At 30.0% G+C, this 12,810-nt stretch overlaps 1 protein-coding gene across 6 annotated transcripts in view; it reads left to right on the forward strand.

Annotated features, from left to right (window-relative positions):
- LOC143199159 (nephrin) overlaps window positions 1–12,810 on the forward strand; it is an 891,666-nt gene that overhangs the window by 847,827 nt on the left and 31,029 nt on the right. For 5 of the 6 annotated variants that reach the window (XM_076408969.1, XM_076408968.1, XM_076408964.1 and 2 more), the window contains 11 exons: window positions 910–1,039; window positions 1,097–1,278; window positions 1,336–1,451; window positions 1,508–1,721; window positions 1,981–2,247; window positions 2,305–2,534; window positions 4,184–4,313; window positions 7,053–7,310; window positions 7,366–7,635; window positions 9,592–9,732; window positions 11,131–11,164. In XM_076408969.1, the coding sequence (XP_076265084.1) occupies window positions 910–1,039; window positions 1,097–1,278; window positions 1,336–1,451; window positions 1,508–1,721; window positions 1,981–2,247; window positions 2,305–2,534; window positions 4,184–4,313; window positions 7,053–7,310; window positions 7,366–7,635; window positions 9,592–9,732; window positions 11,131–11,164 (1,972 nt within the window). The remainder of the gene's footprint in view (window positions 1–909; window positions 1,040–1,096; window positions 1,279–1,335; window positions 1,452–1,507; window positions 1,722–1,980; window positions 2,248–2,304; window positions 2,535–4,183; window positions 4,314–7,052; window positions 7,311–7,365; window positions 7,636–9,591; window positions 9,733–11,130; window positions 11,165–12,810) is intronic. The other variant, XM_076408967.1, reaches the window with a different exon arrangement.

Below are 12,810 nucleotides of genomic sequence, written 5' to 3' on the forward strand. Positions count from 1 at the left end.
TTCCTTCCATTACCAACTGTTGATATAACTATCAGCCAAAAATAATACTCCAAAACTCAATTAAAATCACCTATGAACGGGCAATTACCTATAGTTTATGAGTTATTATGTATCGATGTAGATTTTTTAAAATCTTTATAAAATAATATATATATATATATATATATATATATATATATATATATATATATATATATATATATATATATATAATCTCTTATAAGATTCAAATTTTTAATTTCTAAATTTCTTAAAAGAAAAAGACCATCTCCCTCATTTAATTCTACAAATTTCAAATTTTTTACTGAAGTAAAAAATTTGCACAAAACGTCGAATATCCGTCAATTTTATCCAATATTTACGAACACTGCTCTAGACCGTAGCATTGCGGGTTTTTTTTTTTGCATAGCAACAAGAAACTCACTCAATAGGTCTCAAGTTTGGCACATAGAGGGGATTACTTTTTGGCAGTTACCTCAAACGATTCTCATTAAAGCTACATGGCATTACTTCTAATGAAGCTGAATATTCTAGTCACCATTTTCACTACACAAAGAACTTCAACAAATAATATAGCGAAGTTGCTGGTACTATTTAATCGAGATTTAAAAAAAAACTTATTATGGATTAGTATATTATAACAATGTATGCAACAGAATTTCAATACTACACACTAGCATCAAAAATATAATCAACCATTCAATACTACTACATGACAGCTACTAGAAAACGGTAAACAGTAAAAGAAACATAGTCGAATTTGTTAACGGAGTAACATAGAACAGATTTGTTAATTATATAACATATATTTATAGATATAGTTTCATCATTTTATTAAAGGAAAGTCTAAACTCCTCTATTAATAAAACCCTTTATGAAAAAATAAGTAACAAATAATATTTGCTTCAGATCCTCCTGTAATTTCAATTCATCCCAAAAATATCACCGTGAACGAAAGTACCGAATTGGTCCCCACCAATGGAACTTTGCTGAGCTGCAAATATAAAGCCAATCCCCAGGAACTTAAGGGAGCTTTATGGTGAGTTTTTTTTTATAAATACGTAACATTCAATATATTAATCATTATCAAATTTAGGTCTAAAGATGGAAAGAATCTAACCCTTACGGATACCGTAAAATACAAAGGAGGAACCATTGAAAACCCACCTCTGATCATCTACAATGTGACCAGAGAAGACATGGGCGACTACACTTGCTGGTTGAAGAACGAAGTCGGATCCGAACAGTCATCAGACAGTATTTTCTTGAACGTTCAATGTAAGTTATCGTAATATTCTTTGACCAGAATGAGTAATATTAATGGTTACCACGTAGATACACCCGATGTCGAAGTCCTCATGGAGCCTCCGACGCCTATAAAGGCTTTGGACCGCACCAACGTAATCTTAGAATGCAATGTAACCTCGGGAAACCCGGCAACTTTGTCAAAGGTAACATCAAAACACATAAGGTCAAGAAACGTTTTATATACATTCTGATGTTATAGGTCCGCTGGTTTTTGGATGGTGAGTTGATGAAGGAATTTCCTGAATGCAACTACACGTCCAAAGATGATTCCGGAGGTCCCTTCTGTGGTCTGGATCCGAGCATTCTCAGTTTAGAAAGAGTGGATCAGACATTTGCTGGAAACTATACCTGTCAAGGGGAAAATGTAGCAGGTTGGGGTCCTATATCGGAACCAGTAGAACTGATTGTCTATTGTAAGTTAAAATAATTAAAAAATATAGCAAAATTACAATTATTCAATATATCACAGACTTCTCTATTTTTAAATCAAAATAGAGTAGAATATATAAAATAGTAACCTTAATCCTTTCCATTGTAGCTCTTATATGTTATGAGTATATTTATATTTTCATTTTCACTTAATTTTAGTTTAACAGTTAATATAATCTTCGAGAATTAGCAAGATAACATTTCATCTTAACACACATTAACTTTCGTAATTTATTTATTTAGACCCACCAAGTCCTGCGAAAATTCGTTACTATCCGTCGAAAGTGGTTAAAGGAGCTGAAGTCAACCTGGAGTGCAAAGTGGAGTCCACCGGACGCCCTGACAACGTCACTTACATCTGGTACCGAGGTTCACATCAAATGACTGAGATAACGACGTCCAAACACAAGATAGTACCTGTTGGTTTGGAAACCCGAAGCAACTTCACCTGCATAGCAATGAACGAAGGTGGCCAAAGTGAACCCGCCACTGTTTTCATTAATGTCAATGGTACATTGCCTAATTCTCTTTAAAAAAAACAACTAAATAAATAATACTATTTTACAGCTCCACCCGCTTTATTCGACAGACTCAAGCCCTATCAAGGTATACTGTATTCGGCGCAACAGATCAACCTCACCTGCCGGGTAGAATGTTTTCCACTGTGTAACATAATATGGAAAAAGAACGGTAGAATATTGGAGTTCAACGAAAGAAATACCTTGTATTACAATAAAACGGTCATTCACCCACCTGACTTGCAGAAAAATATTTTTGAGTCCATAGAATCAACCTTGGTAAGTATCGTAAAATGATATGAACAAATATTCCCGATATATAGAATTAAGGCACACATATCAGCAGTTTTTCTTAAATTATTTCTCCTTGTAAATATACCTTATCTAATCGGACCGACACTTTGGTAGTTTATCATAATTTATTAGTTTGCGATGAACGGCTTAGTGGAATTACATAAAAACTTTACTTCAAATCTAATTTATCTAAACTAAAATGTATTAAAATGGCGTATAATGCATCGGCTGTTATCTGAAACATAACATCAGTAACACAAATATCAACAAACGCTTGATAATAATGACCAATTTTAATGGCAATATACAATAAAAATAATAATCATAAATAATGTTGTTCCGAAAAAGAGTGTCGAAAAAGATATTGAAATACATTAAGATATAAAATAAAGCCTTATCTTAAATACCTTAATATAATAAAGCGCTTGTAAATAACTAAAACAATAATTTTCAAATTGCCAATCAGTTCTTAACGTTTTTCCTTCATTTTGATATTACTATTTTATAAAATTAATTTTTATCGTCAAAATTGATTTATTTTATTAATCCATTTGGTTTTGATTGAAATAAGTCATCAATAAAAGGATAAATATCTGGTAAATACAACTATAGACCGATATTTTCGTCAAATTCATCGATCAATAGTGATAATTATTGTTTAAAATTATGTTTTTAGTTTAAAGAGATACTTCGGTTTAGACATTTGGGAAAATAGAATTTTTTTCATATATTCAAAGCTAGACCCTTTAATAATATACCCTTAAAAATTTTTTGAAAATTTAGGTTATTTTCGAGACATTATTCTATCATATCAAAATAAAAGTATAACAAAATTCTAATTTTTACTATTAAAAAAAAATCGGAAATACTCGATTTTTCGAATAGCCGTAACTTGGTGAAAGAAATTTTAGTGATTTTTTTATTTTGACGCTATAGAAGTGAGAACGCTCATGCCAAATTCTAATAAAATAGGTTGAGTAGAACCTGAAATACCTTGTGATCAAAATGCATTTGTGATATTAATATTAAGAAATTATTGTGTTTTTGATAAAAAAAAAGATTATTTCCGTTCCGTTTAGAAATGTTACATGCAAAATTTTAAAAACGAACTAATAAATTATAAAAACCACCACCACAACTATCAGTCTACTTGAATAAGGTGTATTGTATTAGATATAAGTAGAATGAGAATAAATAAAAGTCAAGCAAAAAATAATAATCCTAATTAAATATAAAAGTCGTTTAATGAACCGAAATGTTCGCCATATATTTCCAGCTTATTGCACAGTAACTTCGCAGCTAATACATAACAAGAAATAAAGTCCAATAAAAGCTTTAACACACAACTCATACTCGTATCGATAGTTCATAATTAATTGACAGTCTCATATATATTCTGAAAAAGCGAATAAAAAATCGCTTTTACGAAATAAATATAAAACTATCAGACAGTCCAATCACCGCAAACTTCAAACGACGTTCACAACCATTATAAATTGAAACTGTCAAATGCACATCAGACCTTCAATAAAAACAAATGAACGTCTGATGACTTTTTAATCGCGACCCGCGATAGTCCGTGGCGTGGAAAGCTCCTAATCGACTTCTACCTTTTTTTTTAATTTTATTTCCAGATATGGAATATGACGGCCAGGCCGGGCCAGAAGTTAAATCGCACCGATCCCAACTCCAATTATACCTGTCAGAGCGAATCGAATCAAATAGGGCCCGGAGTCAGCTCCACCATCGAGATCGCGGTCGATTGTGAGTAGAAGATTGTATCCAAGTTTAATTAGGATCTCGTGTTTTACCCCATATAATAATCTCTATCTAACGTAAGGTTATAAAGCCGAGAATTAGCACTGATATCTTACCGTATTTGAGTTTTAAGTAAGAAAATACAATAAAGATGTTTTATTATATATTATATAAAACTTATGAAGACACTAATTATGGTTAAAATCAACAAACGTATTTAAACGTTATATTTTTTTGCGATTTTCACTTAATTTTCATCATCATTTCATCATTCTCACCTGATTTATTTTTAATCATTGACCATTATTATATTTTATTCACACAGTTACCTTGTCTCTTCTATTCTCAATATCTTGTATTTCTTTATTTGTAATTCATAGAATATCTCTTCGAAAGTTAATTATAATATCTCGTATTTTGCACCATATAGTATTCTCTAACTTAAGGTTATAGAACTGAGAATTAGCACTGATATATTACCTTTTTTGAGTTATATAAAACATAAGAAGACATTCATTATGGTTAAAACCAACAAATGTATTTAAATGGTAAATTTTTTGTGATTTTTACTTAATTTTGGATTATTTAGAACAAATTTCTCATCTGATTTATTTTTAATCATTGAACATTATTATATTTTATTCACACAATTATCTTGTCAGCTCTATTCTCAATATCTTCTTGTATTTATTTATTCGTGGTTTATAAAAGATCTCTTCGGAAGTTAATTATAATATCTCGTATTTTGCACCATATAGTATTCTCTAACTTAAGGTTATAGAACTGAAAATTAGCACTGATAAATTACCTTTTTTGAGTTATATAAAACATATGAAGACATTCATTATGGTTAAAACCAACAAATGTATTTAAATGGTAATTTTTTTGTGATTTTTACTTAATTTTGGATCATATAGAACACATTTCTCATCTGATTTATTTTTAATCATTGACCATTACTATATTTTATTCACACAGTTATCTTGTCTGTTCTATTCTCAATATCTTCTTGTATTTCTTTATTTGTGGTTCATAGAATATCTCTTCGAAAGTTAATTATAATATCTCGTATTTTACACCATATAGTATTCTCTAACTTAAAGGTTATATAGATGAGAATTAGCACTGATATATTACCTTTTTTGAGTTATATAAAACATATTAAGACATTCATTATGGTTAAAACCAACAAACGTATTTAAATGGTATATTTTTTGTGATTTTTACTTAATTTTGGATCATTTAGAACGCATTTCTCATCTGATTTATTTTTAATCATTGACCATTATTATATTTTATTCACACAGTTATCTTGTCCCTTCTGTTCTCAATATCTTCTTGTATTTCTTGATTCGTAGTTCATAGAAGATTTCTTCGAAAGTTAATTAGTATCTCGTATTTTACACCATATAGTATTATCTAACTTAAGCTTATATAACTGAGAAATAGCACTGATATCTTACCTTTTTTGAGTTATATAGAACATATGAAGACATTGATTATGGTTAAAACCAACAAATGTATATAAATGGTATATTTTTTGTGATTTTTACTTAATTTTGGATCATTTAGAACACAGTTCTCATCTGATTTATTTTTAATCATTGACCATGATTATATTTTATTCAAGCAGTTATCTTATCCCTTCTGTTCTCATTATCTTCTTGTATTTCTTTATTTGTAGTTCTTAGATGATTTCTTCGAAAGTAAATTAATATCTCATATTTTACACCACATAGTATTCTCTAACTTAAGGTTATATAGCTGAGAATTAGCACTGATTTTAACTTAATTATGGTTAATTTCTAACACATTTCTCCTCTCCTGTATTTTTAAACATGTACCATATACTATCTTTGATCCACCACAATTATTCTGTTTCTTTTGTCGTCAACATCTTCTGGCATTTCTTTAATCAGAATTCATTATTATTCTATATAATTTTCCGCTATGTTTATTGATTTCTAGTATAGTTCTATAATATTAGGTTTTCTTAGATTTAATGTATCATTGTCATATTGTCTTATTAGGCCTCTTTAAGGACATAAGAGCCTAAAGGACTACCTAATTTCGAGTCGAGTATGGAAAAGGTTCGGTTATGATTTAAGTGAAAATATCATGATATGCAGATAGTAATCTAATTAATATATACTGCGAAGTAATACATTAACATCCTCAATAATTTAATTCTGACTATGTCTAGCATATTGCTGCGCAACACTTCCATATTCCAAGTTTATAATGCGCTCATACACACAACCAAAAGATTTCAGTTTAAAGAGCGTCAGAATACATAATGGAATCATTATGTGGAAATGTTAGAACAGACAGTGAGGAGAATGCAATATTCCATAGGAAACTATTTTTCCGTCTCTCGCAAATCATTGTTATATCTTTCATTTCAACACTCTCTTGTTTGCTTAAACTCAAACTAATTTTAACTTTCAATTTCATACATCTATATTTGTCGATACCATAATTCTTAGACATCTAAGTTTTTGTAACTCTTCTAACTCTTAATTTTTGTTGTTCTCTTAGTTTATTTGCCAGAACCAATTTTTGTCCTTCTGTTATTATGTCTTTTTTAAAGTTGTCTTTGTATATGCAGCTCGAACACCTCCTGATCGTATTGTATTCCTATTTCTCTGTGGCGTAATATTACATATTTAAAATGTTGAAAATCATGACTACAAGTGGTATCTACATAAATGTTTGTAACAATATTAATAAAAATGTTGTTCTTAGATCCACCTGAAGATGTTTATGTCTCATCGAAACTGATCAACGTCATAGAGGGTCAGGCACCGAATCCGGTTAAATGTCACGGTAAAGGTCACCCGAACCTGACCTATAAATGGAAGAAGAATGCCACGGCTGAACCTAAAGAATACAGCGAGGAACTACGCCTGGGACCGATGATGCGTTCAGATTCCGGCAGTTACATCTGTGAGGCTTCCAACAAACACGGAAAACAGAACGCAATCGTTTATTTTAACGTCCAATGTGAGACATATCATGACTTTATCGATCTTATTATTTATATTTTAAAATTAACCAGATGCGCCTGAATGTTCCATCACCAGAACGGAGAAAGACGGCAGTCCGGCTTTACTCTGTACGGTCCAGGCTAATCCGCAAGAGGTCACGTTCTTCTGGAAGGCTATGGAGGGAAACGAGACATACATGGAAACCAACAACGTAATTCAGGATGGGTTGAAGAGTTTCTTGATTTTGGATTCAACAGTTGATACCAAGAGGACCTATCAGTGCTTTGCCAACAACTCCGTGGGATTCAGCGATAAACAACCGTGTAAAATGGAAGTTGAAGGTAGGTCAATCGATATATAGGTGAAATGTGATAATTAAGATTAAAGTTACTGGGACTGATAATAAGATAATTGTCTGATTTTACAAGATGCATTATCATAAGAAAGTAAAAATTGTTAATTTACTGAAGAGTTAAAGGTATTAGTTGAATTGATGTATCTGATATTGATATTGAAAGTATCTGATTTTGTAAATTTAAGTTTTAGATTTTGTGTCAATAGTTTTTATTGGGTATGTAATTATATTCTTAAATTATATTTATATTATATTAATATAATTATATTTAATACCTCCCCATAATACTTATTTGCCATCAACAAAATTTTGTCAAAAAATCATCATAATTAGCGTTGGGAACTATTGACTTGAAATGATTATCGATTTAGTCGCTATATTCGGTCCAACCGATTGTACAACTTTTTTCCTCTAGACTGTTTCAGTTGTGTATCATCAACTACAATTTTCAGACCTACTACTTTCATTCGACTGATTTTTAATGTTCTAGCTTGCCGTCCTAGCCGCGACCTTCAAAATAACGTTCCGGATATATGCCGACATAGATATATACGTAATATATATGATTTTACATTTTATTTATGGTATAATTATAAATACCAATATATTGTAACTAATATAGCAGCATTTTGGAATTATATTTCTCAAGATAATTTATTAAAGTAATAAGGTAAAAAAATAAACATTTTAACCTCATTTATGTTATCTTAGCAACTACTGATCTTTTTTGATTAATTTTTTCAAGTTTCCAAGTTTGTCAAGGCTTTTGAATGTTAAAATTTCTTTCACTCAATTTTAAAAAGGGTGCGGTGGTTAAATAGTTGATAATGGTTGACTAATAAAATACAATACCAATATTGAATGGTCGATACTCGATTCCTCTTTACAATTAAGTCAAATATATAAAATATAAAAACAATCTTATATAATATAAAACTGTTATTATTAAGATAATAAATTATAGGAATTATCTCATTCCTTTTCTTTCCGAAAGCTCGTTCGAAAACGATTATGTACTATTACATATTAGTCAGTACATGTTGGAACGAAATAGAAAAAAAAACAATTATTTCTGTTATGCTATGTCATTGTTACTCCCGGAATATTAAAATACGATTATATATATTTGGGATCATTATTCCATTCCTTTTTGCACTCTGCCACTTGCCATTATAAAATTATTGCAGAGAAAATCAAACAATTATATTCGTCCCTTACTCTCTCAAAATTAGTACGGAAAGGAATTCATACATCTCCATCTGTTATCACGAATAGAAGAAAAGAAAAAACAGTCAGTCGATAGTTCCTAAAACTAATCATTATCAACCATTTATTATATCAGCATTATTGACGATATTTGTGAGCATCTAACTAAATCCACTAAGACAGTTCGGAAACTACTTTCTCGTTAAATCTCCATAAAGCTCTTGAATAGCATCAGTACCAAAAGTACCTAGAATGTTCTCAAAAAAGCACATAAGTAAGTAACTATACCTAACAGCAAAAGATATTGCTTGCTATATGTTTATTGTCAATTTTACCATTATTATGGCTTCCTCTGGGTTATCTGTTATAAAATAGAATACATTCTGTATCAATAGAAATAACCAACATAACTGCAACATTCAAAAATGTCTCGGAAAATAAGTTATAATATTTTTATCAATATTCACTCAGTCCCATTAATTCTAATATATTAATAAATAAGAAGCATTTTTCGACCTAGACGTTATAAAATTTAACAAAAATATATTTACTATTTTAGCAAAACACGAAACGACTAGTTTATCTGATATTTCAGGTAAAATCTACATAGATGTGTTTATACACTTCAAGATAAATCTTGCACTATATCACAGCTTTATCTATCTCAAAAATATTCACCCACAAACCGACTGTAAATAACACTGATAGATTTTTGACAAGCTATTCCTTTTTACAGGAATCCTTCCTTGGTGGAAGCGACTGAACCAAGAGAAACGCATAATCATAATCGCAGCAATCATTGCCATAATTATCTGCATATTAATCATCTGTATCGTCATCATCTGCGTATGCAGGAGGAAGCGAGCCAACACCAAATGTGAGTCGTTTTTTTCAATTACCTCCCAGTACCTTTATCCCCCGACGTATCAAGAGAAACGGTTTAATTACTTTATATTTCGAAATTGAATTGAAGCACACACTTGTAAGCTTGATAACAAATAGCGAAGAATATATTTGTAGCTTTTAAACGTAAATAACTTTAACATAGAAGTTACTTCAAGTATATTCTTCGATATAATATAAATGTAGAGATAAAAGTCGATTACATATATATAAATAAATATTTTTAGAGATATATAATAATCAATTAGTTTTTGTGTCGAATGGCTTTTTACAAAATAGTTCTCATCTCAACTTAAATATTCGAAATGATTATATTAACACATTGGCTGAACAATTCGTTTCTGTTTATCTTCTCCACTATTTTTGGGCTTCTTAAGTAATTCTAATAATTCTAAAAATTATTCTAATTTTTGGAAATTTAAATAAATAATGTGTAGACATATAGTCTATTCTAAGTTTTCTTGTACATACGTCATCAAGATGTTTAATGTATTGCCTGTTCCAATTTGTAAATTCGTTTTAGAATCATACAATATTTTCATTCTCATTTATTCTAGTTAAAAAGTGACACAATGCTGTCGATTAGTTCGAACATGTAAACGAATGAGCCGTTCAAAGTTGTCAGATTGTGAGACATATGCAAAATTCTTGAAAGCAATAGTGATAAGAGGTTATAGTTCTAACCTATAAACCATTGTTTCTGTATAATTAACTGTAATTTTTAGGTGTACTATAATGATAAAATAAATTTTATTTGATAATATTTTTGTTCAATTATTTTATTTAGATTTGAATTTTGTTGTATGTCAAAGCCACACTGAACTAAAACTCAGAGCTGATGCGGCAACATGTGCGACGTTTTGATGTCACAAATTTAAATGACGTATGTACAAAATTACTTTGAACACCCTATAGGGATAATGTATAGATATAGGTGTTGAATACTACAATATAATAGAAAACTCTATAGATATAGCTGTTACACATAATGGACAATAAATGTATTAATTAATGGTATCTGCCATATTCAAGCTGTCGTTAATTTGTTTCTTCCAATATACTCGTTTCTTCAATTTTAATTCAACCAATAACCGTTAATAATAAAAGAATCCTAATCTGCTCTAACTTGAGCTATAAGGTTCGCGAGTTTTTAGCATTTTTTATAGCTGACGAATCATATTTCGATATCTAACCAATTTACTACATGTCAAGAAGCAGCCAATCTGTTAATCTAATCTATATTTTCTTTGAATATATGAATTAGTTGAGAGTATGAGATATTTTTACGTATTTAACAAATTAGTTGATTTTTGTTTGGAGTGGCTTTCCGTTTTGATTAACATATTATTTGTTTTTTCTTTGCGAATGACAGACAATAACCCTTTGGAGATGGAAGAGCGCGAAAAGTAAGTAAATATCCTCAGTATTACCGTTAAAGTTTACACTATTTATATATGGTGCAACTGATAAAAAGACAAGGGTGTATATCTTCTTGGTGGTGGTAGCAAGTGCAATAGAATTTGTGATAACTGCTTTTTTTTCTGTCACGTAAAAAAAATCGCGCGAAATCACCGTTGAAGATGGTGTTTTCCCTCGATTTTCCCATTTTCCACCTTACGAAATCGGATTTGTTTATTCACTTACATCTACCATCACTGGTCTGGCTTTTCGTTTTCGTTTTGTTACGATTTTGTTTTATTTGTGGCGTAATAAGAAGTTGGATTAGTTGAGGTAAGAAGTATGCTATTATTTGGTGTTACTAGTTTCTGTTTGGTTCCTTTAAAGAGTTTCTCAGCACTGATTTAGTTATGCAAATTCCTCATTAACAACAAATAAACGATTTTCCCTTGTTGTGTTTGGTTTTTTCTTATTATCCTAAATTAAAAGATAACTGATCTGTGATAAGTTTGTTGTTAAAAGGAATTTATCTTATCGCAAATTAGTATTGCACCTATGGCTAGTACTATTAACCCCACAATTGTACCACCCAATAAGTAAAACTCTGAACATATCACCATGAAAACGTAATTACTAACATTTACTACCTCATCCTCAGGTTTCTGTGTTCTCAAAGTCCGGACGTGCTAGGATTGCCTTTGGTACCCTGCGGTAGGGTCACTTACTTAGGGAACCAAGGTACTTTGACGTTCAGAATCGTTCACTGTCTATATATATACACATTATTACTGTATGATATACATCTCGCAGTCGATTGAAGCAGTCTACAGTTTAGCATAGAATTATGTAAAGTATACGATCAAATAAAAAATAACAATATTCAAGAAGCAAAAATCATAAATAATTGTGTTAATGGCAAGGTGGGCGATCTTTCATAATGTTAATAAAACGTTAGTAGTTCGTTATATTTCACCGAGTCTGAGTCAGTTGTAGATATATTTCACAAATATTTTAATAGATATTTTTCGAAATGTCATCAATTTTTTATAATAAAATGGCAATGTCCAATTGTAGCTCCGCACTAACTCATCGACCAAATGTTGAAGTTAGTATTGCCTTTGATATATGTGATATTTGATAATGCCATTATTTTGAATCAATCAATAACATTCCATTATCAGACTAATATAAAACACAGATAATTGTAACAGCTGTGAATAATCTTAATATTTCTAGTAGTCGATAATTTAAATATTTTTCAATATAAAATATCTGTTCTCGATTTAGTATATCTTGAGTTATTCTAATGTATGCATGATTATGAGAAAATTATTCTTTTGATGCTAATGACAAAAAAACAAAAGGGCCAAATAAGTTCAAAGAACTGTAAAACTTACTGAGTAAAAACCCAGCTCAAAATCTCAAATAACAGATCATAAACCAGCTGGTTCCAAAGATCCAATACAAGAACAAACGGCCACATAAATTGAAAAATTATTTTTATTATTATTTAACACTAAAGCATAACTATAAATTAACATAACATTAAAAATTATTTAACATTAAAAGCAATACTGATAAAAATAACAATAATTGCAAAAAGATTACAAAGTTAGAAATTTAAACTGTAAAATTATTAGCAAATCTATATGAT

The sequence above is a fragment of the Rhynchophorus ferrugineus genome, unplaced genomic scaffold (genome assembly GCF_030347505.1).
Source record: "Rhynchophorus ferrugineus isolate W39M unplaced genomic scaffold, kcgeb_rfMv2 rfM6, whole genome shotgun sequence".
Classification (NCBI taxonomy): Eukaryota; Metazoa; Arthropoda; class Insecta; order Coleoptera; family Curculionidae; genus Rhynchophorus; species Rhynchophorus ferrugineus.